General features: G+C 47.0%; 1 protein-coding gene across 1 annotated transcript in view; it reads right to left on the minus strand.

Annotated features, from left to right (window-relative positions):
* Window positions 1–23,381, minus strand: part of MATN3 (matrilin 3) — a 169,378-nt gene that overhangs the window by 43,741 nt on the left and 102,256 nt on the right. The window contains exon 3 of the mRNA XM_069235988.1: window positions 22,155–22,277. Within this exon, the coding sequence (XP_069092089.1) occupies window positions 22,155–22,277 (123 nt within the window). The remainder of the gene's footprint in view (window positions 1–22,154; window positions 22,278–23,381) is intronic.

Raw genomic sequence — 23,381 nt, forward strand, 5'->3', positions numbered from 1 at the left:
GTTGTCTATCTGCTCTAATGGTATTAGTTATGTTTTGGTTCTGCTGGAATGCGTCTATTACATACCCGATCAATAGCTGGGTGTGGGCAACTGTCGAGATGATGCTATGCAGAGGAGAGGGAAGATGGGAGATGAAAGATGCTTTGTTATCTATGATACGTCTTCATATACAGCGATTACCTGGAACGTGAGAGGCATACATACCCCCAAGCGGCGATATGCTATCTATTCCTATCTTAGAAGGCACTCAATACACTTGGCATTTTTGCAGGAGACACACCTGGAGGGACCGGAGATCCCCCAGCTGCGTCGACGCTGGAGAGGGCAACTGTACGCGGCAGGGCACTCAGCTTATGCTAGGGGCGCGTTGATTTGGATCAGAGCTGGCACTCCCTTTGCAGCAGAGGAGCAGATAGTGGACCCGCAGGGTAGATTTGTGCTGGTGCGGGGGAGGCTGGCGGGTCATGCTGTACTACTAGGCTCCATATACGCTCCGAACATAGACCAGACATCCTTCCTACATGGCCTGTCTCAGAATTTGGCGGGCTGGAGCGACCTCCCATGGCTGCTGGCCGGGGACTTCAATAGTGTGCTTGATGTGGACCTGGACCGATCCTTTGCCCCGTTGCCCACGTCGCCGGTGGTGACTGCCTCGCGCGGTCTAGTGACCTGGACACAGCAATGGCAACTAGTAGACATATGGCGACAGCGGCATGCGCAAGATAGGGTCTACTCCTTCTACTCGGCTCCACACTCCCTTCACGTACGCTTAGACAGAATGCTCTGCACACCTTACCTCCGTAATAGGGAGCACGGAATACATGGGGCGCACGCACTCGGACCATAACCCGCTATGCGTGAGCCTTAGCTGGGAGACTGCTCGTATGGCTGTGCCTACCTGGAAGCTGAGGCTGGAACTATTAGAAGATGCAGCGTTCAAGGTGTCACTGGGTGCTGCGATCCTGGAATACTTTGAGCTCAATGATGGCACAGCCTCGTCGAGCCTGGTGGAGTGGGACGCATTCAAAGTCTTTGTCCGGGGGAATTGCCTGGGGACCCAATGTAATCTGCGTCATTCCATTGAACGTGACCTGACCCGGGTGGAGCGAGTTCTGTTACGACTGGAGGGGGAGGTAACCGGTAATCAGACTGGGACTTCACAATTAGTAGCGGCACGAGCTGAACACCTGTCGCTCCTCGAGCGCATGAGATGTTTGAACTACGCTGCGCACTCTGCGAGAACTCATGCATCGGCCAATAAAGCTGGTAAACTACTAGCCTAGCCTGGCTGATCCGCCGAGACAGTGAGAGGGGGCAGGTAGTGGAAATCCGCTCACAGATGGGGGGATTAGTAAACGCGCCTGGGGAGATACAGGCTGAGTTTGTCAGGCATTATAGGGCGCTCTATGCCTCGGAGACCCCTCCTGGAGACGACCTCTGTGCCGCATTTCTTGCCGAAGTGGAACTGCTGCGCTTAGGGGAAGAGCAGCTGGAGGCGCTTGAGGCACCACTTGACCGTGAAGAGATAAAGGCCAGCATTCGTGAACTTGCATCCGGTAAAACGCCGGGTCCGGATGGGTTGCCAGTTGACTTTTACAAAGCCTTCGCGTTGCAATTGGCACCCAGGTTGCTTCGTGTATATGAGGATGCTGAAAGGATGGGTTGCCTATCAGCCACTGAGGGGGAGGCGATGTTGGTCTACCTTCCTAAACCGGGGAGGGATCCTATAGAGATGGGATCGTACTGGCCCCTGGCAATGTTAAACAATGATTACAAAATATTAGCGAAAGCACTGGCGATGCGACTGACGCCGAATGTCCCAGGTCTAGTCCACCCTGATCAAAACGGGTTTGTCCCAGAGAGAGACACCTCGCACAATATTAGAAGGTTGTTCCGAGTCATGCAGTATGCGGGGCAGGGTTGGCCGAGGGCGGGCTGCCTTGTCCTAGATTTGGAAAAGGCCTTCGACTCCCTGGAATGGCCCTACCTGTTCAGAGTATTGCGGCGGCTGGATGTGGGACCATCCTTCACCCGCCTGGTTAAACTGTTATACACCAAACCGCAGGTCTGGGTAAAGTTGGGGTCCGCGATATCTGAGCCGATTCGCATATGTAGAGGCACTAGACAGGGCTGTCCTCTTTAGCCGTTACTGTTTTCACTCACCATGGAGCCCCTGGAGGCAGCCCTGCGTGGAAGGGGGATCGACTGGGGAATTCTCCTTGGGGACGGTCTGCACATAGTGTTGTTGTATGCCGATTACCTCCTTCTGTACTTCATAGATATCACACGGATTCCACCGGAGGTTGGGACGCTCCTGCAACGCTTTGCGATGTTATCCGGCCTTAGGGTAAACTGGTCTAAGTCATGCCTCTTTCCCTTCGATCCGGGACTCTCGGACCCTGGGATTAATTTGGCTGTGAGCCCCGTTCCGTGGCAACCATGCACATTCTGATATCTAGGCTTCAAAGTCTACCATCGTGAGGAGGATTTGCTTGAGGGCAACCTCACAAAAGCGGTGTCCTCGGTCAGGGCTCAAATGTCGTTCTGGAGGACCCTGCCACTATCGGTGGCGGGCAGGATAGCACTCCTGAAGATGGTCGTCCTGCTGTGCCTCCTATAATTTTTCTCCAACCTCCCACACTATGTTCCTCCTGGTTTCTTTGGGGCCCTGGAAATGGGGTTGAGAGACTTTATCTGGAACGGTGGCCGATGCAGAGTTGCCCTAAAGAAGTTGTACCTACCGCCCGATGTGGGTGGTCTAGCAGTCCCTAACCTGGAGCACAACTGCCTGGCGGCCCAGCTTCAGTGAATATCCAGGTGGCTAGCGGAAGCCCAGCTGGCTGACACAGCATCGGAGAGTGGTCCCTGGTCACTGCTGCAGGTACAACACCTGTTTCATCCGCTTACACATGTGCCGACCCCGCAACAGTTGTTCCTTAGGGTGGCCCATAGATGCTTCCGTAGATCCCTTCGACTGATGAGACAGGTGGTCCCATTTGCGCCGGATTTGGCACTTTCGGGCACACTGCGGGGCCCTAGGTTCACATCGAACGCTGAATTGCGGACATGGCGCGAAGCAGAACTGTTTGCGTTGGGCGATCTCTACGAAGAGGGCCGGTTGCTCCCGTTCGCTAGGATTCAGGACCTGGGACTGTCTCCAGGTCATTACCTATTATACAACTCCTTGTTGCGGGCCCTGGGGACTGGGTGGGGAGATATCTCGGTAGCTCCCTCCACCCATTTACTGATACAATATCTGCAAGTGATGGGTCGGAGTCGTCGCCTGATTAGTTGGCTTGCAGGTGCGCTGCAAATTCACACAGCCCTGGAAAGTCGGGCGCTGCGTGCGGCATGGGAAGTGGATGTAGGCGGTCCAATTGCGGAGGCGCAGTGGAGGTCAGCTCTTTCGGGGCACCTTCACATACCTCCCAATTCCAGATTTCGCCTCATACAATACTATTTGGTCCACAGAGCCTATCTCACACCAGCCAGTGTGAATAAATACTTTGCCCGTCGGGACGCGGCTTGTCCCAGATGCCATGATATTGGTGCAGATTTGTTACATATGGTGTGGTCCTGTCCTAGTTTATGCTCCTACTGGCGAGCGGTAATTGATAATCTGTCTGACTGCACGGCTCGACTTATCCCCTTTACTTGTGAGGCAAGCATACTGGGGTTATTCACTAGAAGCAAGTGACATAGAGCGGAGGTGCGCTTCACTGACCTGGGACTCATTGTGGCAAGGCGACTGATGACTCGTAGGTGGAAATCACTGGACCCACCGCCCGTGCAGGTCTGGAGACGCTCTCTTGAGGTATGGGCAGGAGCAGAGGGCGTAGTACTGAGGAGGGAGGAGGCACTGGGACTACGCCAATTCGCACTGTCGACTGGCTGGGAAGAAATGATGATGAGATTGCGGGGTACAGTCGGGGATCCTGAGGAGGGAGGCTTGGATTAGTTTGCCTGAGTGCCCATTGGGGGAGTGTTGTACTGCGCTGGGTGATTAGGTATGTGAATTGATGAGCTTTGATGCACTGCTAGAAGACTGCAAGATATAATTTATTAAGCCTGGTGCCTGACCTAACCTCTCCGCTAACTTGTTAAAACGATGCCGGTTGGTCCTCAGCCTGATCGGGAAGCAAGTATGTAAAAATAATAGTGTAGTTATTCGCAACCAGTAGTTGTTATTAGTTTGCATGGTTAGTTCACACAGAGTTAATAGCATCTATCTACTCAACAATGACACTTAACTCATGATTCTAAGTTTGTAAAGGCATTGCATAAGTTAATGTTGCCAAATGACGCGCTCACCCCTAGATGCTAAGGAGAACGCCTCACACTAGGTCCACAAGGCACATTAAGAAAGTGCTGGTAGAGTATTCTAAATGGAGAAGTGCTGCTGGACACAGTTTGTAGATAGCCCAGGAGTAAGACCAAGCGCACGGGTGGTTTGCAGGGTATGTTGTAATTCATCCATAATGCAGTGCCATGTAATATTTCACTCGAACAGTGGTTAGCAATACTGTTGCTACATAACGCATTGTGTTAAAACGCTGACGATTCATATATATGATGTACTGTTGTAAAACCTCAATAAACAGATTTATGAAAGAAAAAAAAAAAAGCACTGTTGTTCCCACTCAGAGACACCCTTTCAGGTTTCCTTAGCAACTTGTTCTCGGTGGACATGAGAGATGGGTGCCAATGCCCCATGATCAATCTACGGAAATTCAATGAGTGGCTCTTTTTTTGCCACTTGAAGATGGAGGGAATCCATCTTCTCAGGGATCTATTGCAGGTGGACGATTGGATGGTGCGTCTGGACCTGAAGGATGCATATCTCACAGTCCCGATCTATCCTCCTCATCACTGTTTTCTCCAGTTCTAGTGGCGTTGCCATACATTCAAATTCAAAACACTCCCATTCGGGCTCTCCTCGGCACCCTGGTGCTTCACAAAAATCTTGACGCCCATGATGGAACACCTTCAGGGCAGGGCTTTCGTCTCATTGTCTACCTTGATGACATCCTTTTAATGTATCAATGACAGTTGAAACTGACAGAACATCTGCAGACAGTGGTAAACCTCCTGGAGTCCCTAGGGCTTGTCATCAACAAATGCAAGTCAGTTCTGTCACCAACCCACTCCCTGGTTTTCCTGGGTTTTTTGGTGGATGCTGTCATTGCGACCCTCAGTCTTCCCGCTCAGAAGTCGATGAAGATTAAGCAGGAGCTTAGACAGCCAGTGGACAAACCCTTTACATCCCTTCGACATATCGCCAGGATGGTGGGTCTCCTGGCATCATCCATACAGGCCACTACCAGGTCTTACAACATCTGAAGGCCTTTCACTTCAGGTATGGCCTCACCTACGTGCAGCAGGTTCTCCTGTCAGAGGAGGACAAGAAGGAGTTGAGTTGGTGGAGGCCTAGAAAGGCAAGGCTATCTTCGGAGTTTAACCCAATATAGTCATTGAATCTCACCCCAGCACCACTGGATAGGTATTACATTGTGGGGAGTTCTTCACAGGAGGAAAGCGGTCTTCTGAAGAGAAGATGATCCACATAAACTGACTAAAGCTAATGGCAGGGTCCTTTGGGGTAAAATGCTGGACCAAGGACCGGATCCAATGCTGCCTCCTCTTAGAGATGGACAATGTGGAGGCGGTCCGGTATATCAATCATCTCGGGCGTGGTTAGATCCAAAGCTCTCTCGGACTTGGCCCAAACATTTTGGCAATACTGCCTTAAGGTGACAGCGGAACACCTCCCTGATCAGTCAAATCAGGTGGAAGAGTGGCAGTTCCGCCAATGGCACGATTCAAGTTTATGGAAACTGGACCCTCGCAATTTTTTTAAAGAATTCAGACCCTGTGGGGTCCTTTCATGGTAGAACTTTTTGCCTCCCGCCTGGAATACCAAATGGCCAGATAATTCGGCTGGAGGCCGGACCCCAATGTGGCAGCGATGGACGCATTTCTTCAGGATTGGGGGAGCGAGAATGGCTATGCCTTTGCTCCGTTCGCTATGATCATGAGACACTCCACTCAAGTTCATCTACAGTGAGTGGATTTGGTAGTGATTTCCCCAAAATGGAGGTCTCAAGTATAGTTTCTAGTTCTGATGGAACTTTCCTGGGATTCACCAATCCATCTACCCCTATTTACAGCCCTCCTCGAGTATCTCCTGGGCAATCCTCACAATCTAGTGTTGGATGATTCTCTGAATCTCATGACCTAGAGGATTACAGGAACAGTGGAAAATTCCAGGGCTTTCGAGACAAGCTGCAGACTTGCTGTCCAAGGCATGGGCAGATAGTACCATCAAACGGTATCAATCAGCTTGAACTAGATGGCTGGGTTTGTGCCATCAACGACATCTGGATCCCTTGGGGGCCGACATTGTCCATATCTTGAATTTCCTCACATCCCTGGCCGCAGAATGTTTAGCATTTAGGTCCATTCATACCTTCTGTTCACCAGTTTCTGTTGGTCAGGTTCAGGTGGCCGACCACCCAGTGGGGTAACATCCTTTGGCACTTAGGGATATGGTTGTCCATTCCTCCAGAAACCAGAATACTCCTCTTTGTGGGATGTTAATACAGTCCTTAATTTGTTACTCAGTCTGTTACTCTTATGGCCTTCCAATAAGTATCTGTCTCGTTTACAAATGTCAGTAAAACTGGCTGACTTGTTATGCCTCATATTGTGTAGGAGGGTTTCAGATGTTAGGGCCCTCGACATAACAGGTAGAGTATTCACCCTGGATAGGGCTACTTTTCATATTTCCATGAGAACTAAATGCAATTCTCATGTGGTTTCATAACCTATCATCCCTTAGTTCCTAGGTTGTGTGTGGTATGAGCCATTAAGATGTATGAGTCCATGACTGATGAGATTCGCCCTCAGGGGGAGCGTCTGCTTCTCATTGCCCTGATGAAGCCCCATAGGGCAGTTTCTTTACCCACCACATTCGCAAAGTTGGAGCGCATTCAGCATGGGGGGGGGGCAGGGCTAATGCCTCTAAAGCTTTTACCCTAGGAGTATTCCTCGAAATGGATTGGTCTTCAGACTCTACCTTTAGGTGGTTTTATTTTAAACCAATCCATAATATTGCATCACTGGTGGTGGAGAAGCCAACCCACCACTTCTCCACTCATACCGCCATGGCGGTATGAGTCACCGAGTCGGAAATGTCTAACTCCAGCCCGACGGCCGACATAGTACCACCCATGGCATAATGAGCCAGCCTACCGCAATGGCTTTCGTGGCGTTAGCAACACTATGAAAACCACGGTGGTAGGCCCTACCAGTGAAAGGGAATTCCTTCCCTGTCACTGGTAGGTGGCTCCCCCACCCCCTCCAACACTCACATGATGCCTCCACCCCCCTCAATCCAAAATCACCGCTCCATACACACACACTAACGCCCACCCCAATACACAAACTGACACCCCCACTCCCCTCCGATCCACTCACCTTCCACCCCCTCCGATACAGAAACACCCCCGATACACAAACACCCCCCCACCCTTCGGATACAAAAACACACTCCCCACCCCCTCCTATACACAAGCATACCCCCATACAAGCACATATCCGCATACATGCACACAGACACCCACACGCACCACACATACACCCATTCACTAACACTGCCATACAAGCATTCATACACACACTGCATACACGCATTCATACACACACTGCACACGCACATTCATATACACACTGCACACGCATACTTCTAGACATACTTAGAGACTTTCATACACAATCACACTGACATGCAGACATGCACTCACTTCACCATTCTTACACGCACTCAGTCACACGCATATAACCATGCAAACAACACAACACACACACACTCACACATTCAGACACACACACACAACACCCCCACCTTCCCAACCCCTCCCCTGTTGGACGCCCGACTTACCCTGTCCGATGAGGAGGTCGTCTAGCAGGGAAGGGGCGCTGCTACCGCCAGCAGCGCCCCACCAGCAGAACACCGGCAGGCTGTAATTCTGGTCAAAATATGGCTGGCGTTGTTCTACTGGCGGGCGGTGCTGGTGTTAGCAGTGCCAAATTGCCACCGTCCGCCACTATGAACACTGCCAGATTTCCGCCCTTATTTTGGTGGAAGTCAGGCAGTGCTCATAATATGGGGAATGGAAGGCAGCCATGGTGGCGGTATGTTGGCAGCCGCCACCGCGGTGGTAGGCGGTATTTACCGCCAATGTCATAATGACCACCTTAGTTTTTAGTAACTTCTAAACCACTTGAGCTAGAAACTATTTTTTTTATTTGAATTTTTAGATTATGCAGCAGATGATGGATTATGTGGCAAATCCATAAATATGAAAAAAACGCCACAGCCACACTATTGCATAATTCCAGAGGCCCTTGACTATATGTTAAGGGTGCTTGCATTGGAGAATTACATACTCAGGATTTAAAACATACCAGTGGTTGGGGTTGTCCTTACTAATAAATATTTACTATTATCCAAATGAATTCTGTAATCTGCACGTTACACTTTGTGCTTTGCAACAGGTGCATTATCCCTCTGCGCTACTTTATGATGAATCAAAACTGGGATTAGGCAAAACTCAGATCTCTCCTGGAGTTACATTAATCACCAGAGCTAAAATGACATTTTTGTTATTGCCTGAAAATTCCAGGCATGGAAAGAACTCAGAAATCTGCCTTTAATCTTGTTGGTTATTTAAAAATGCAACATAGTCCACCAGCATGGCTCCTCGACGAAAGGCGAAGGCTGTGCCCCAGTGTGATGCAGGAGAACAGGCACACATGTGTAACTACAATAGGGCCCTTTGTTTTTTTGTATGTGTCAATCAGCTGCAGACCAAATGACAATGAACCAGTCCACAGTCTATGCGAGGATGAGGAAGATCTGCTGCATCCTCTAGACTTCCAAAGAGAAGTGTGAGCTGCCCCAACAGTGAGTGCTTTAAAACTTGTGGGTTTTCTCGCAGGGGGATAGCAAAGCCTGCTGCAATCCCCAAAATTATGGACAAAAGGAATCTGCAAAGGGAATGATAATGGGCAACGGGCTGGACGCCCAAATAACAAATGGTCTGTGACATTTACCGATGGGTGATCACCCTAATTTCAACCCTTTGGCAATGTCAAGTTCTCATCAGGACTGTAGTGAGCCACCTGGAATCTTCCATGGTAGCTCACTGCTCCAGATGTACAGGTTCAACATTATCTGGCCAGACGTGGCAAGAGGCTATATAATAAAGGAGTCATGGGCCTTATTAGTGTCAGTACGAGAGTGCAGCACAATATAGGCAGTGGGAGTGACCATGTCACCGCTGCACATGGATGTAATGATGTAAGAGGCACCTAGGAGGGATGGTAATGGTGAGAATCAGTACCATAGGAGACATAGGCCCATAATTCCCATGAATAGTGATGCCAGGGTAAGCGTTCCTTGCCTTGTAAGAGTCAGGGTCACTGAGGGATATCAGTGATCGATGGGCATTGTAGACACGTGGCGCTGCGCTCAGAAGAACCACGCATAGACCTTGTTGGTTGCTGGCACACTCGGAACTGCGTCACCGCAGTTCGTTCTTTATTTATAGGCTCGTGCTCCGTGCCCCTCCTGGACACGCCGAGCACGCTGTTAAGCACGGAGAGCCCGCATGGCTCTCCACTTCATCTTTACATCTCCCCCATGTTTTACTCCACATGGACAGGGATTAACAAGACACACTTAAGCCATCAATGAAAATATTATCGTACCAAAAAAAAAGTTAAAACAAAACAAAAATTGAATGAAATGTCCCAAACAACGAGTAACTGAAAACACACTAACTTTTGTCTCTTAACTCCCGAAGTCCGGGTGTCACTCACAGAGTCGGCTTTAAACAGCTGGAGGTCGGTTTACACTGTCTACATCGTTCTTCCCACAGTGTGCTTGCAATAACAGACGACCCTAACACTTGATTTCCAAACAGTCATATTCGACAAACAAAGTCTTTCAGCTGACTGTTCGGCACAGGATTCGGGCGCAGGTCATATCACGTACTTCTGGTTCTTCCACTCCCAAGTTCAAAAACAGAACTAGGCCGGGTTTGCTCGATCACCATTGGCTCAGCCACACCATTCCCTTCTTCAGTCAATGGGGGTGAATTGAATGTCATGTCTTCGATTTCTCCTTCTTCACTATTAGACTCTCTTAGACCAGCCCTCTTGAAATGTGATACATTTCGTGTCACTCTTTGTCTCCCTCTGGCGGCCGTTATCATGGATCCCTTTATGCCAATTATTTCCCACACATCAGGTTCAAATGGCGTTCTAAACTTTCCTCCTCCTCGTCGACATCTCACTACCACTCGATCTCCTTCTTGAAACCCTCGATACTTAGCTCTCCGTTGGGCACTCGCCCGCAAATTAGTAGCTTCTCGCCGGTTCTGAGTGGCTTTGGCGTCTAAGACAGGAGGTTTCCATTTAGGACCTGAGGGAATACAATCACGTGGAGATACTTTGAACATCAAAGAGGAGGGAGCACACCCAGTGGTGCTATGAGGCGTTTGACCGTAAGCACTCAAAAATTGGTACAGACATTGCTCACTGTCTTCCTTTCGTTCTACTCCAATTCTTAGAGCCCTGTTTAGAGTTCGCATGAACCTTTCCACGTCTCCATTTGCCTGAGGCCAATAAGGCATTATCTTCCGATGACGGATTGCTAGACCATCCAGGTATGACCTGAACTCTTGCCCTTGGAACGGAGGACCATTATCCGTTCGAATCTCATCAGGCAGACCAAACAAAGCGAACTTTTTTTGTAAAACTGGACGTACATTTTCAAACGCTGTTGATGATACAACTTCCACCACCAGGAATTTGGTATATGAATCAATCAGAACAGCAGTCAATCTCCCATCCGGGAAACTTCCAAAGTCCATGCTCACTTTAGCCCATGGTTTCAGAGTGGCCGGTTCAGTTACCACTGGACAACTTGGAGGCTCTATTGACGTAATGATGCAGGAATGACACCTCCCAACCATCTCATCAACCTGAGTATCCATACCCGGGAACCAGACCTTAGCACGTAACCTCGCTTTGGTTTTAGCAGCCCCTTGGTGCCCTTGATGAGCCAGCTCAATCACCCTCGACCAGAGACACTGTGGAAGCACGATTCTCCTTCCCCTCAGAACCAACCCATCGTTGTCGGTAGACAGCTCATCTCGCACTTTCCATATACTCTGCATAGCTGCCTTTTGATCAGGGCAGGACATGTGGGTCTTCTCTAGAAAATACTTCCACCTTTTGTGACTTAACGCTTCTTTGACATGACTCAACATGGCATCTTTTTGGGTTGCGTTTACAATGTCAGATATGAGAAGAGCATTAGGGCATGCCGACTGCACAATCATGCTAACAAAAACTTCAGTACTTTCTTAGTCCTGTTCTTGATGAACATCAAACACCTGCGGAGACGGGTGTCGAGACAGATAATCCGCAGGATTATTAGCACCAGGGCGATATACAACCGAGAATCTATAAGGTTGAAGTAGAACAGTCCATCGCTCAATTCTCGGAGGTGCAAGACGTGTGCCACCTGTAAACAATGGGACCAAGGGCTTGTGGTCAGTCACCACTTGAAATTCATGTCCATATAGGTACAGGTGGAAATGGCGGCACGCCCATTGAATGGCTAAGGCTTCACGCTCGATCTGTGCATATCGTGTTTCCACCGCTGACAATGCCCGACTGGCGTATGCAACAGGGATCCATTCTTGATGCCGCTGTTCTTGTAAAAGCACAGCTCCAAGCCCTACAGGGCTTGCATCCACCACCACTTCAGTTTTCTTACTGGGATTGAAATAGGCCATGGTCGCTTTATCGAGCAACGCATTTTTAATATCCATAAATGCTTGTTGCGCATCCTGAGTCCAGTCCCAACTATGTTGCCCTTTGGTGAGTCGCCGAAGAGGTTCAGACATGGTGGCAAGCTGTGGTATGAACCTTCCGCAATATGTGACCATTCCTAGAAAACTGCGAACTTCCGTTGGATTTTGCGGAACAGGCGCCTGACGGATTGCTTCCGCCTTTCGTGGGTCCACTTGCAGACCATCTTTGGAAAACACATATCCGAAAAACTCCACCGAGTTTTGATAGAAGGCACACTTCTTCTTGTGAAGTGTTAGCCCTGAGTCAGCCAACCTTTTCAATGTTGCCCTCAGATGACGATGATGCTCTTCTCTAGTCTTGGAGTATATCAAGATGTCATCACTTAAATTGATTACACCCTGTAACCCTGACAACGTTTCACGAATTGCATTCTGAAACACTTCTGCAGCTGACGACACTCCAAAACTTAGTCTCTTGTACCTTCTTAATCCCACATGTGTCGAGAAGGTAGTAATATTCCGGCTCTCCGGATCCAGTTCTAGCTGATGATACCCCGCATTGAGATCCAACTTTGAAAACCACTGGGCCCCAGTAAGATCTGCAATAATGTCGTCCATAGTGGGTGTTATGTGTCTCTCCGGATGGCTTTATTTGGCAGGCGCATGTCAACACAGAGACGAATTGCTCCCGGCTGTTTCGGTTTTGGTGCTATCACCAACAGTGACACCCAGGGCGTAGGTCCATCCACTTTTTCGATGACTCCTTGTTCTTCCAACAACTGTAACTCCTTCTCAACGACTGGCCGTAGATGAAATGGCACCCGACAATGCCGCAAAGCCACAGGAACCACGTTGTGGTCTACGTGTAGTTTGATGCGTTTTCCCTTCAAACGTCCTAGCCCCTCAAACAGTTGTGGGAATTCATGGAGAAGACGTTCCACTTGAGTGTCATATACCTGACGCGCAAAAAACACCAGCTCCAACTCTTCAGCCGTGTGACATCCTAGCAATGTGCCACGATCCCCAGCCACGACATAAAACTTTGCCTCTGTTGATCTACTTCCACTGCTTACAGCCACTTCCACGGTTCCTTTGAGGGGAAGGGGGTCTCTCCCCCCATAATTATATATTTTAGTAGCTGTCGAGGTGATCGGCGGGGCAGGTACTAACTTCTTGAAAAGGGTTTCGTCCATAACGTTGACAGACGCTCCTGTGTCAATGAGCACAGAGACCAGTGTGCCATTGACGTGAACATCACTCATGGGCGGCGGTCTCTTTTTTCCTTGTTTACCACCTGTAAAGGATATTACAAAAATGTCCTCTTCTTCATCTTCCTCCAAGACCGAACCACTCGCTGTCGCATGATCCCTTGCTTCATCCGCACTTTTGGATACAGCTCTAACATTCACGTCTCTTCCTTTCTGTTCTGCTGGTTTGTTCTTCCTGGACCTACACACCTTCGCAAAATGATTTAGCTTACCACAGCGGTTGCACGATTGCCCTTTTGCCGGGCACCCTGCGTTTGGCCGATGTTCATAGCCGCAGCTTCCACAGGCTCTATCACCCGGTTTAGCAGGGTTCAGCTTACGAGATGTTGCCTGGCGTGTCTGAACGGCATCCACCTGTTCCTCTTTGACTTGGACTGGACGAATCGACGACGCAGCCGCTAACGACTGACCTCTCACTGCCGCCATGGCATCTGCTCGCACAGCTGACAACTCATGTGACCTCGCCAGAATTAGAATATCATCAAGGGACATGCCCTGTTGCCGAAGAATAAGCTTTCTCAAAGCATTAGACCGACATCCTTGAATTATCTGTGCTCGTATTTCTTCTTGTTGGTTGAGTCCTGTACACGAACTCACCAGTTTTCTTAACCTGGCGTAAAACATGTCCATTGACTCGACCTCGGTCTGTTGCGCCTGTCTCAGCTTAAAACGTTCAAAATCGGAGTTAAGTTGAGGATCAAAATGCCTATTCAAAGCGGTCACTGCTGCGTCAAAATCGTCTTTATCCCCTGTATCAGGGAGAGAATCAAAAAGCTCCTGTAGCTCCTCTCCACCCATCAGCAGCATTACAGACCTGCGTACTGCTCCATCTATCTCTCTGGTAGCGCAAAAATAGTTTTCTAGACGATTTATCCACAAACGCCACCTTGGCGCAGCTGTGGCTGGGTCAATCAGTTGGCTAAACGGTGGTAATGAAGCAATTGAAGAGTGAATACTATTATTCAGCTGTACTGGGAGTTGCAGATTCCCTGGTGGTTGAGGAGGATTGGCATTATTAGCATTGTCTTGCTGTGGGGCACTCATACTTGCACTCTATCAACACCGTGTTTTGCCAGCGTTAACAATGTCTCCTTAGGTGTTTATCCTCTTTTTTTTTTAAACTGTTCTTCTTTTCTTTGAACTGTGCTACTTTTTTTTTTTATTTCTTTTAAACTGTTCTCTTTACTATTATTAGTTTATCTGGGGGCCCATCAGGCAGCCACACCCCCTCCTTTGTGGTCCCGTGGTCTGTGTGTTTATGTTCCGATTTTCTTCCTCTTTTTTTTTTTGTACGCGCCTTCCCCTTCCTTAACGAAGGCTTTCTTAGCCTCGGGGAAGACGCGAGTCGAATTTCTTCGTCCTCTCCACACAGAGACGCTCATAAACAGAGCGCTCTGCAGAGAGGACACGCGCGTTAGTTACAGCGCGTCAGTTTCAGCTGGTTTCTTGGCAACGAGCACACGCCCGAAGGCAGGGCGCCGTGCCAAACGATCAGCTGTTTGCTCCGTAGCCAGCACACGCCTAAAGGCGGGGCGCTGGATGGATCGATCGCTCCACGGCTCAATCCTCGTCTGGGGGCGGGGCAGGGCTCACCGTGTTAGGCTTCCGGACCGGGAAACCGAGCTGCCTTCTTCCTTCTTCCGACGCGATGTGCAGCACAAGGCAATCAGGCTCCACCGACGGCCTTCGCCTCTTCACCGCGGCCGACACCGCACCACTTGGGTTTTTTCTTTTAATTGGCTGACACTGCACCACGTTTCAGGTATCTTTTAATCACCGCTATGCCTTCCTGTTTATTTTATAACGATTGCTAGCGCGATGTTACGTATCCCGCTCGTCGCCATTGTAGACATGTGGCGCTGCGCTCAGAAGAACCACGCATAGACCTTGTTGGTTGCTGGCACACTTGGAACTGCGTCACCGCAGTTCGTTCTTTATTTATAGGCTCGTGCTCCGTGCCCCTCCCGGACACGCCGAGCACGCTGTTAAGCACGGAGAGCCCGCATGGCTCTCCGCTTCATCTTTACAGGCATCTCATCGGTAATGTAACCAGGTGCACAGATGAATGGAAGGTGCCACTTAATTATAGGAACACCAACATGATAATAATAAGGACTTACTCACAAGTATAATATGGCAGGCATACCGGTGAGTATGTAAGGCACGTAGAGGGGCTGGATAACCAAGTGCATTGGGGCAAGAGGTAAAAAAATTAACCTCCGTAAAGTGCCTGCTTGAGTGCACATATGAAGGCATGGTGATACAGGTCTCAAAGCACTGGATCGGCAGGAGACTCATTTCCAAAAGGCCTGAATCGACAAGAAACTAATCTACGAAGGAATAACCGGATTTGCGTGGGTGCAGCCCCTGATTGGAATCAATAGTATACAATGCATGCATGCTGAGATGTAAAAATGGCTGCCTCCGAGTAAACGTGTCATTATAATCAAATAAGCGGTTCACTTGTGCAGTGTCAAGGCAAAAGTGTCCGGAGAGGGAGGAGTGGAGGGAAGGCAGAACCTACTCATAGGCTATGAGGGCGGCGGATAAGACAAGAATTGTGTAACAAAATCCTCTTGTACATGATTTAAAGCTCTATCAAATGAGTCCTGGTATAACAGGCTGCATATATGGGGCATAGGACACCTGTCACCTGATTTACCTTTTTGTGCACAAATATCAGCGTAATCGGGGTAAAGGGCGGTAAAAGGGTCGTTTGGGAATATTTTAAAGTTCATGCTTAGAAACCGTTGCTTCCAATAAATGCAATCAATGCAGCAGTGATAGAGGGCCTGATTTAGAGTTTGGGAGAGGGGTTACTCCGTCAAAACGGTGACGGATATCCCGTCACCCGAAATATAGATCCCATTATATCCTTTGGGATTTATATTTCGGGGGAAGGGATATCTGTCACTGTTGTGATGGAGTAGCTCCTCTGCCAAACTCTAAATCAGGCCCATAATCTAATATATACGAAAGTAAAATATTTCCCTTTTACACCGAAATACTTTTTTGAATTTTGAAGAGTATCATACATGTATTTGACATTTGTTGCATGTTTTACATGACAAATATGTTGATAGCTTGGGTTGTGTTAGGGTTCTTAAAGCCAAGCCTGAAAATTGGCTTGGCTTTGATTGTCCTATTAATTTGTTGTCATTCCTACTCTCACACCAATAAGAGTAGAGTATCCTGCTGAGGTATGCAAGAATTTGTTGTCCTGTTTAACCTATTACAAAACCTGGACTGCAAGTCAAAGAAGGCAAGAAGAATTCCTAAACTGTACGAGCCTTCCTGAATTCAAATGACACGAGCACATATCTAGTATTTTTCTTTCAAAACTGCCAGTGTATCTTCCAAAGCGGAAGGACTCATGTTTCTTTTACATAGAATGCCATCTTATTTCTGTTAAGAAGCAACTGAATGCCACCGTATATTTTTCAGAATTTCCTTTTAGTTCTTTGCAGTGGTGCCACACAAGCTGGCTAATGTTCAGCCCTCTCTGCCAGCATCATTACTTCTCTTGCTGTATTCAAAGATTGTGATTTCCCTTTGGATCCAATATGCACTGCTCTCGAATTGCACGGTTTCCTTGATACATAGCTAAACTAGCAAAGGCTTAAATTTGCGTTTTGGCACTGACTTTATATTGAGATAAACAGGACTTGTGTCAAATTGTGGGGAGCAGATGACCATTTTTTTTCAATTTCTACATTTCCGTTATTAGTATTTAAAATCCAGTGATTAATTCAAATACTGTAAGTTCTACATACTTGTCTTGAATATAAATACTGTTGCATCTGGTCCTTTTTGCAGGGTCATTCCCAATCTTTTTGCCTCCTTCCTCCTAATTGTTCTGACCAGTTTTTGTTGGCTTTAGGACTCTGGACACCTTACTGCTGCTAAACACTGCTAAAGTGCACATGCTCTCTGTGTAAATTGTACTGTTGATTGGTTTATCCATGATTGGCATATTTGGTTTACTAGTAAGTCCCTAGTAAAGTGCACTAAAGGTGCCCAGGGCCTGTAAATCAAATGCTACTAGTGGGCCTGCAGCACTGGTTATGCCACCCACATAAGTAGCCCTGTAAACATGGCTCAGACCTGCCACCGCAGTGTTTGTGTGTGCAGTTTTAAACTGCCAATTTGCCCTAGTAAGTGTACCCACTTGCCAGGCCTCAGCCTTCCCTTTTACTACATGTAAGGCACCTCTAAGGTAGGCCCTAGGTAGCCCCATGGGCAGGGTGCAGTGTATGTTTAATGTAGGACATATATTAGGGTGTTTCATATGTCCTAACAGAGAAATACTGCCAAATTCGTTTTTCTCTGTGCAAGGCCTACCTCTCTCTTAGGTTAACATGGGGGCTGTCTTTAAATATCTTTAAAGCATAAATTCCCTTTGAGAGCAGATACAAGTCTGGTGTTTAGGGTCTCTGAACTCATAATTTAAAAATACATCTTTCAGTGAAGTTGGTTTTTAAATTGCATGTTTGAAAATGCCACTTTTAGAAAGTAGGCATTTTCTTGCTTAAATCATTCTGTGAGTGCCTGTTTGTGGATTGTCTGTCTGGGTCAGTTTGACAGTTGGGCTGTTTTGCACCTCTCTCTAGACAGTGACACAAAGGGGGCGGCGTGTAACCTGCATATCCTGATGAGCCATCTGAGCTAGAGGGGAGGGAGGAGTGGTCATTCACACCTGAAAGGACTGTCCCTGTCCTCACACAATGCAGTCTCCAACCCCCTGCTGTGTGTCTGGGGCCTGGCCTGGACAAGGAAGGATCTGGCAAACACACTAGACTGTGCTTTGAAGTTTGCCAACTTCAAAGGCAGAAAGGGGTATAAGAGGAAGGCCCCAAACCCCAGACTTTTAGAATCTTTCTGGAATCAAGAGAAACCTCTGCCCAGGAAAAGAGCTGAAGAGCTGAAGGAGGAGTATTGTCGCTTTGCTGTGTCACTTTGCTGGACTGGCCTGCAGTTGCTGCTTCTGCCTGAAAAGAGTGCAAAGGGTGAACTTTGCTGTGTGTCCAGCCTGAGAGAGTTCTCCAAGGGCTTAGAGTAGAGCTTGCCTCCTGTTGGAACTCTCAGGGACACCAAAGACTTTAGTTTCGTCGACCTGCAGCATTGGGAACTTTGTATTTCGTGCTGTTCAAGAGGAGAATCTATGGCGACACCGCCAGCAACGCCACTGGTCTGCACCATGACCTGCCGACACCGCACTCTTTTACTCATTATTTTATTAATCTAACTTACCCATCCTCAATACCATAATCGCCAATTAATGAGGAGGCACTTTTAGCTACCATGCCAGACCCAGACCGGCTGGCTTTGCCAATGTATGTTAGTATATATTTTTGATTTTCCTAATATTTTATTAAAGAACAAAAAAAGACATATAACAAAATTCATACCACATTGCGAACACCATAGTCGGCCTCTGAGTGCAGGCATAGCAACATAGGTGGGCTAGTTACAACATTACTAAATACAAGGTTCTCCAAATTTAGACTACTCAGTGAAGATCACCCTGTATATAGATGGGAATTAGATTTATCAGGGCATCAAGAGTTGTCTTCACAGCTTATGGATGGAGTGTCAGCCAGATATCCTTAAGCCACATCTGTTTTGTATTCAGTTCAGATAAGCTCTTCGTTGGCTCTAAAGTATATTCCATCGCAGAAGCAATGACCTGTTTCAAGTAAACGTAAAAAATGATAGAGGAGGGACCGGGAGATTACTGGTCCATTGTATAGCCTCCCAATAGAACTTTCATACAAAAATAGGTACACTGTTCCAAAAATATAAAAATTACACATAAGCGAACCAAATTCAACAGGAGCAAGAACCCTCATGTATCACAATGGATGACTAGCATCATCATTGGGAAAGCTCCTCATCAGGCTGGTGCTGCAATGCCTGACGGGCTCCCCAGAACGGGGTGCTCTTAACCACTGCTCAGATCGTAGCTGTGGAAAAAACGGGAGGTAATTATCACTAGGATACCCGATTTAAAGTACCCGAGCAAATGTTGGAGAGAGTAAAGGTTAAAATTGGTTTGCCATCAACAAACAGTCAATCATGTTTTTAATCAATAATAAATGTGATGGTAACCAAGGTTAAAAACAAAATAAGGAGTAATGGGTGATTAATAATGCTCACCTACTCTCATTTAAAAAAAGGGGAGGATATAACCAACTATGGTACCTCACACAAGTCTACATGTTTCGCGTCTAAGCGGTCCAGCCGGATCCATTGACGCTTCATCAGGACAAAAACCTTCTCCAAAGGGTATGAATCTCAATCATGTGTAAAAAGAACAAAGTCACTTACATCGTCCTATTTGTTAATTCAAAGGTTGCCCATCCCCAATTTCAGGATAGAGCCCAAAAGGATCGCTGGCCAGAGTAAGAAACTTAAATTTTGAGTTTCCTGACAGCAGGTAAATGAACCTACCCCACCGGCGCGCGTCCTCAAAACCCGTTAGCGCGGTGTTCACCGGGGTATGTTATACTCTGGCCAGCGATCCTTTTGGGCTCTATCCTGAATTTATTATTGATTAAAAACATGATTGACTGTTTGTTGATGGCAAACCAATTTTAACCTTTACTCTCTCCAACATTTGCTCGGGTACTTTAAATCGGGTATCCTAGTGATAATTACCCCCCGTTTTTTCCACAGCTACGATCTGAGCAAAGTGGTTAAGAGCACCCCGTTCTGGGGAGCCCGTCAGGCATTGCAGCACCAGCCTGATGAGGAGCTTTCCCAATGATGATGCTAGTCATCCATTGTGATGCATGAGGGTTCTTGCTCCTGTTGAATTTGGTTCGCTTATGTGTAATTTTTATATTTTTGGAACAGTGTACCTATTTTTGTATGACTGTTTCAAGTAAACCCTTTAAATAAGCGGAGTAATTTGAAAATATCTGTGAAAATCAGCCACACATTTTTCCCTGCAGATGCCTGTCTGATGGGAGATGCTTCTCCTGGTATACATCATTTTCTTAATTATGGAGTCTAGAAGGTAGCTGAAAAAATATAGGTACTAACCAGGCACAGAACACTTGTGACTAGCTCCAACTACATTAACAAAATATGTGTGTCACACGAATATAGATATCCATGTCACGCTTATGTAAGAAGACAAATGATCTCTGTATTTATTGTATAATTCCTTCTCACACCTTATAAGTGGGTTTGGCTGATGCGAGGGTTATTTTGAGTAGCCCATTTCAGGCTTCATAAAGAATACAATTAGATGGAACCTTTGTTTATTGTAGATGTCAGATGGAATATCGCAGTTTTCTGATGGAAAATCCATTTGCAGTTTCATCAGTGATGGCCACTTGTCAACAAATGTGGCGTGGAATGGGTATAAAAAGAAAACAAAAAAAAAAACATACCTTTTATGTTAAGAGAGATGGTTTTGTCTCTCTTTCCTCCTCGGACTCCCGGAAGCACACAGGCTTCCAGATTCCCCTCCAATCATGACGCTGCTGTCAAAAGCATGACAGCAGCATTGTGATTGGTCTGAGTGCCCTGCTTCAGTGATCAGACAGGGAGTAGGGCCCTGTGCACTTTCCCCTTCTGGCTGTTTAATACAGCTGGGTGGAGAAATGCAAAGTGCGCATGATTGTTTGACCGGCCTAACACAGCCAGCACTTATGTGCACTCACCACTCCGCCTCCAGCCCTCCTCCTCCTCCAGCCCTGGCCCGTCCTAACCTGGCTCCCCGAAGAAAAATAGAATGGTAATAAGGTTGCATTATTACATTATTATCATTTTATTTTTCCCTTTCCTTCACTGCATAAAGCAGTGGGGTGACGTTCCTCTGCCTTAGCAGAGGATACGCCGCTGAATTTCATTATTAACAGTTTGGAAAATTGTTGACTGCTGCAGGCACAATTATATGGAGCCTGACATTATTATGTAAGCTTGTTGCTTTGGTTCTCACTCGTAGCTTGCTCTTGGGATTCTTGGACGTTTTGTTCTCCCTCAAGACTCTGTATAAAGATTCATGAATACCTTCTTTGGATGGTTCCCTGGGTTCACCTTTGGTACATCTCTAGCTGAGCAGGGCCAGAACATTTTCCATTTCATGGCCTACGATGCATATTGCATCAGCGCTTCCACTGTGTCTCACTAGTGTACCCCCTAGGTTTCCATAGACCAAAATTCTTTAAAAAGAGACAATAAAATGCGCATGGTGTTTCTAAAGTTTGTCCAGCTCATGACCACATGCAAAACATGGTGTCTCGAATCTGTAGCATTACTAACCAAGGGATATTCATATGCATAAGATATTACTATTGCTATAAGATTTAGCAGGGTGAAGGACAGCATATTTGATTGGGCACTAAGTGATCAAGCTGTCATTTTGATTGATTACTTCATTACTGTGGACAGAATCCCCAAACTGATGTGGTCCAAGCTGTTATCCACAATCCACTCTAATGCAGAACTGCACCCAAACTCCTGTCCACAGCTGGAACCAAATGTAGAACTGCCCCACAAGCTTCTACCTACAGCTTCAAACTGATTTAGAACTGCACTCCAAGATGCTGGTGCACAATTGTGTGCTCTGGGGAGTCTAAGGAATCCCCCAGTACTACTAGAGATTCTACTGAACTAGGAGTGAGATAGCTTCAGGCACCATGCTGGGTAGAGGAATGTCCATTACATCTTTGCTGCAGTCTGACCAGAAATAGACTGGGAACCAAAGCAGCCCTGGCAAAAATGCTCAACTCAATCACACTCTCCTCATCTCCTCAAGTAATCTCACAGAAGTGGTGGACCATCTTGTGTAGTATTCAGAAGTCCAGCAGGATCTCTTGCTTTCATTTCTGCTTACCCTATCAGCACTCTAGATTTTCCAAATCACCCACTATCCGCAACCTTCATCGACCACATGGGGCCAATGCATGGTTACCTGTCTGGCCAATACAGCTCAGTAGTTATGCTTTTAAATGTACACCTTTGTCAAGCGAATAAGACTTGATCTTCTTACCTGAGCACGTCTTGTTATCTTGATTCAAAATATATCCTTCAAAGCACTTGCAATAGTAGGAATCAGCTGCACTGACACATATATGCTGGCACCCATGGTTTCCTAGATCACATATATCCAAACCTGTGAAAACACAATAAAAGGAATATAGTTATGAAAGCTTAGGGCAAGATCATTTCTTGAACAACAATTGCCCCAGGGTATGTAGCCCTCGCCAGCAAACATCTAAGGGCCTGATTTAGACTTTGGCGGGCAGGTATTGCCACAAACGTGATGGCTCACCCATCTGGTTATTACAAGTGCCATAGGAAATGATAATGGTTGTGCAGAGTACTCATCAGACACACTTTAACATAATTCTACATTGGTATGACATCATAGAAGTGGCATTTCTAATTACATTTGCAGTGTATGATTTTTATTAGGAGCTACAGAAGGACGTACAGGAAACAGAAAGTCTCCTGCACTATAGGCAAGTAGACATCTCTTTGGCTATGGAAAGACTAGCTGCATGAAGGATACTGACATGTTTGCAGAGTACCAAGTAGAACAACCATTGGTAGGGTAAGACAGAGAACCATAACTGTCCTAAACAAAACTAATGGTTTCATTCCTTCTTACATTATCAGGGACCACATTTGGCTGTGTGATGCTGCTTTTAAAATACTGCTCTTTAAAAAAATTGTTTACACCTTCCAGACTCTGGCACTGGTGTAGACCTTAACCACTGCTCATTTATGCCACCATAGCAGACTTCATTCATTTCATTTCATTTAAATCTAGATTTTTTTTTTTTTGCTAAAACAGGGCCACGCATGCACAGACAGTGCGACTACATCAGTGGTCTAAAGTGACTGCTTCCAGTTTCAACAAACTATTGAACGATAGCCGACCTTGGCTGGCTGGTTGAAGGAGATAATCTCCTACTGGAAACTTGGATCTTGGGCGCCCCTGAGCAAATAGCCTTTGACCCACCAATCTTTTCAAAGCCAGAAGCCATCTGCGGAATTGTTCAATGAGGACCTATAGGGCTAAAAAGAATTGTAAGCGTCTCAACACCTTTGGCATGGGGCATATGAACCTGTGAGCAAATTAAATTATTTGGCTGCGCTCAAACAGTATCATGGACACATCAAACATGTCCGCCTGGATTTTTACTCAAATAAAATCCTCTCAGTGCAGAATTCCTGACGAGAAGTGTTTGGTATTGTTAAGTCTCTTATCTTT

This window comes from Pleurodeles waltl, chromosome 5 (assembly GCF_031143425.1).
Source record: "Pleurodeles waltl isolate 20211129_DDA chromosome 5, aPleWal1.hap1.20221129, whole genome shotgun sequence".
In the NCBI taxonomy this organism is placed as follows: Eukaryota; Metazoa; Chordata; class Amphibia; order Caudata; family Salamandridae; genus Pleurodeles; species Pleurodeles waltl.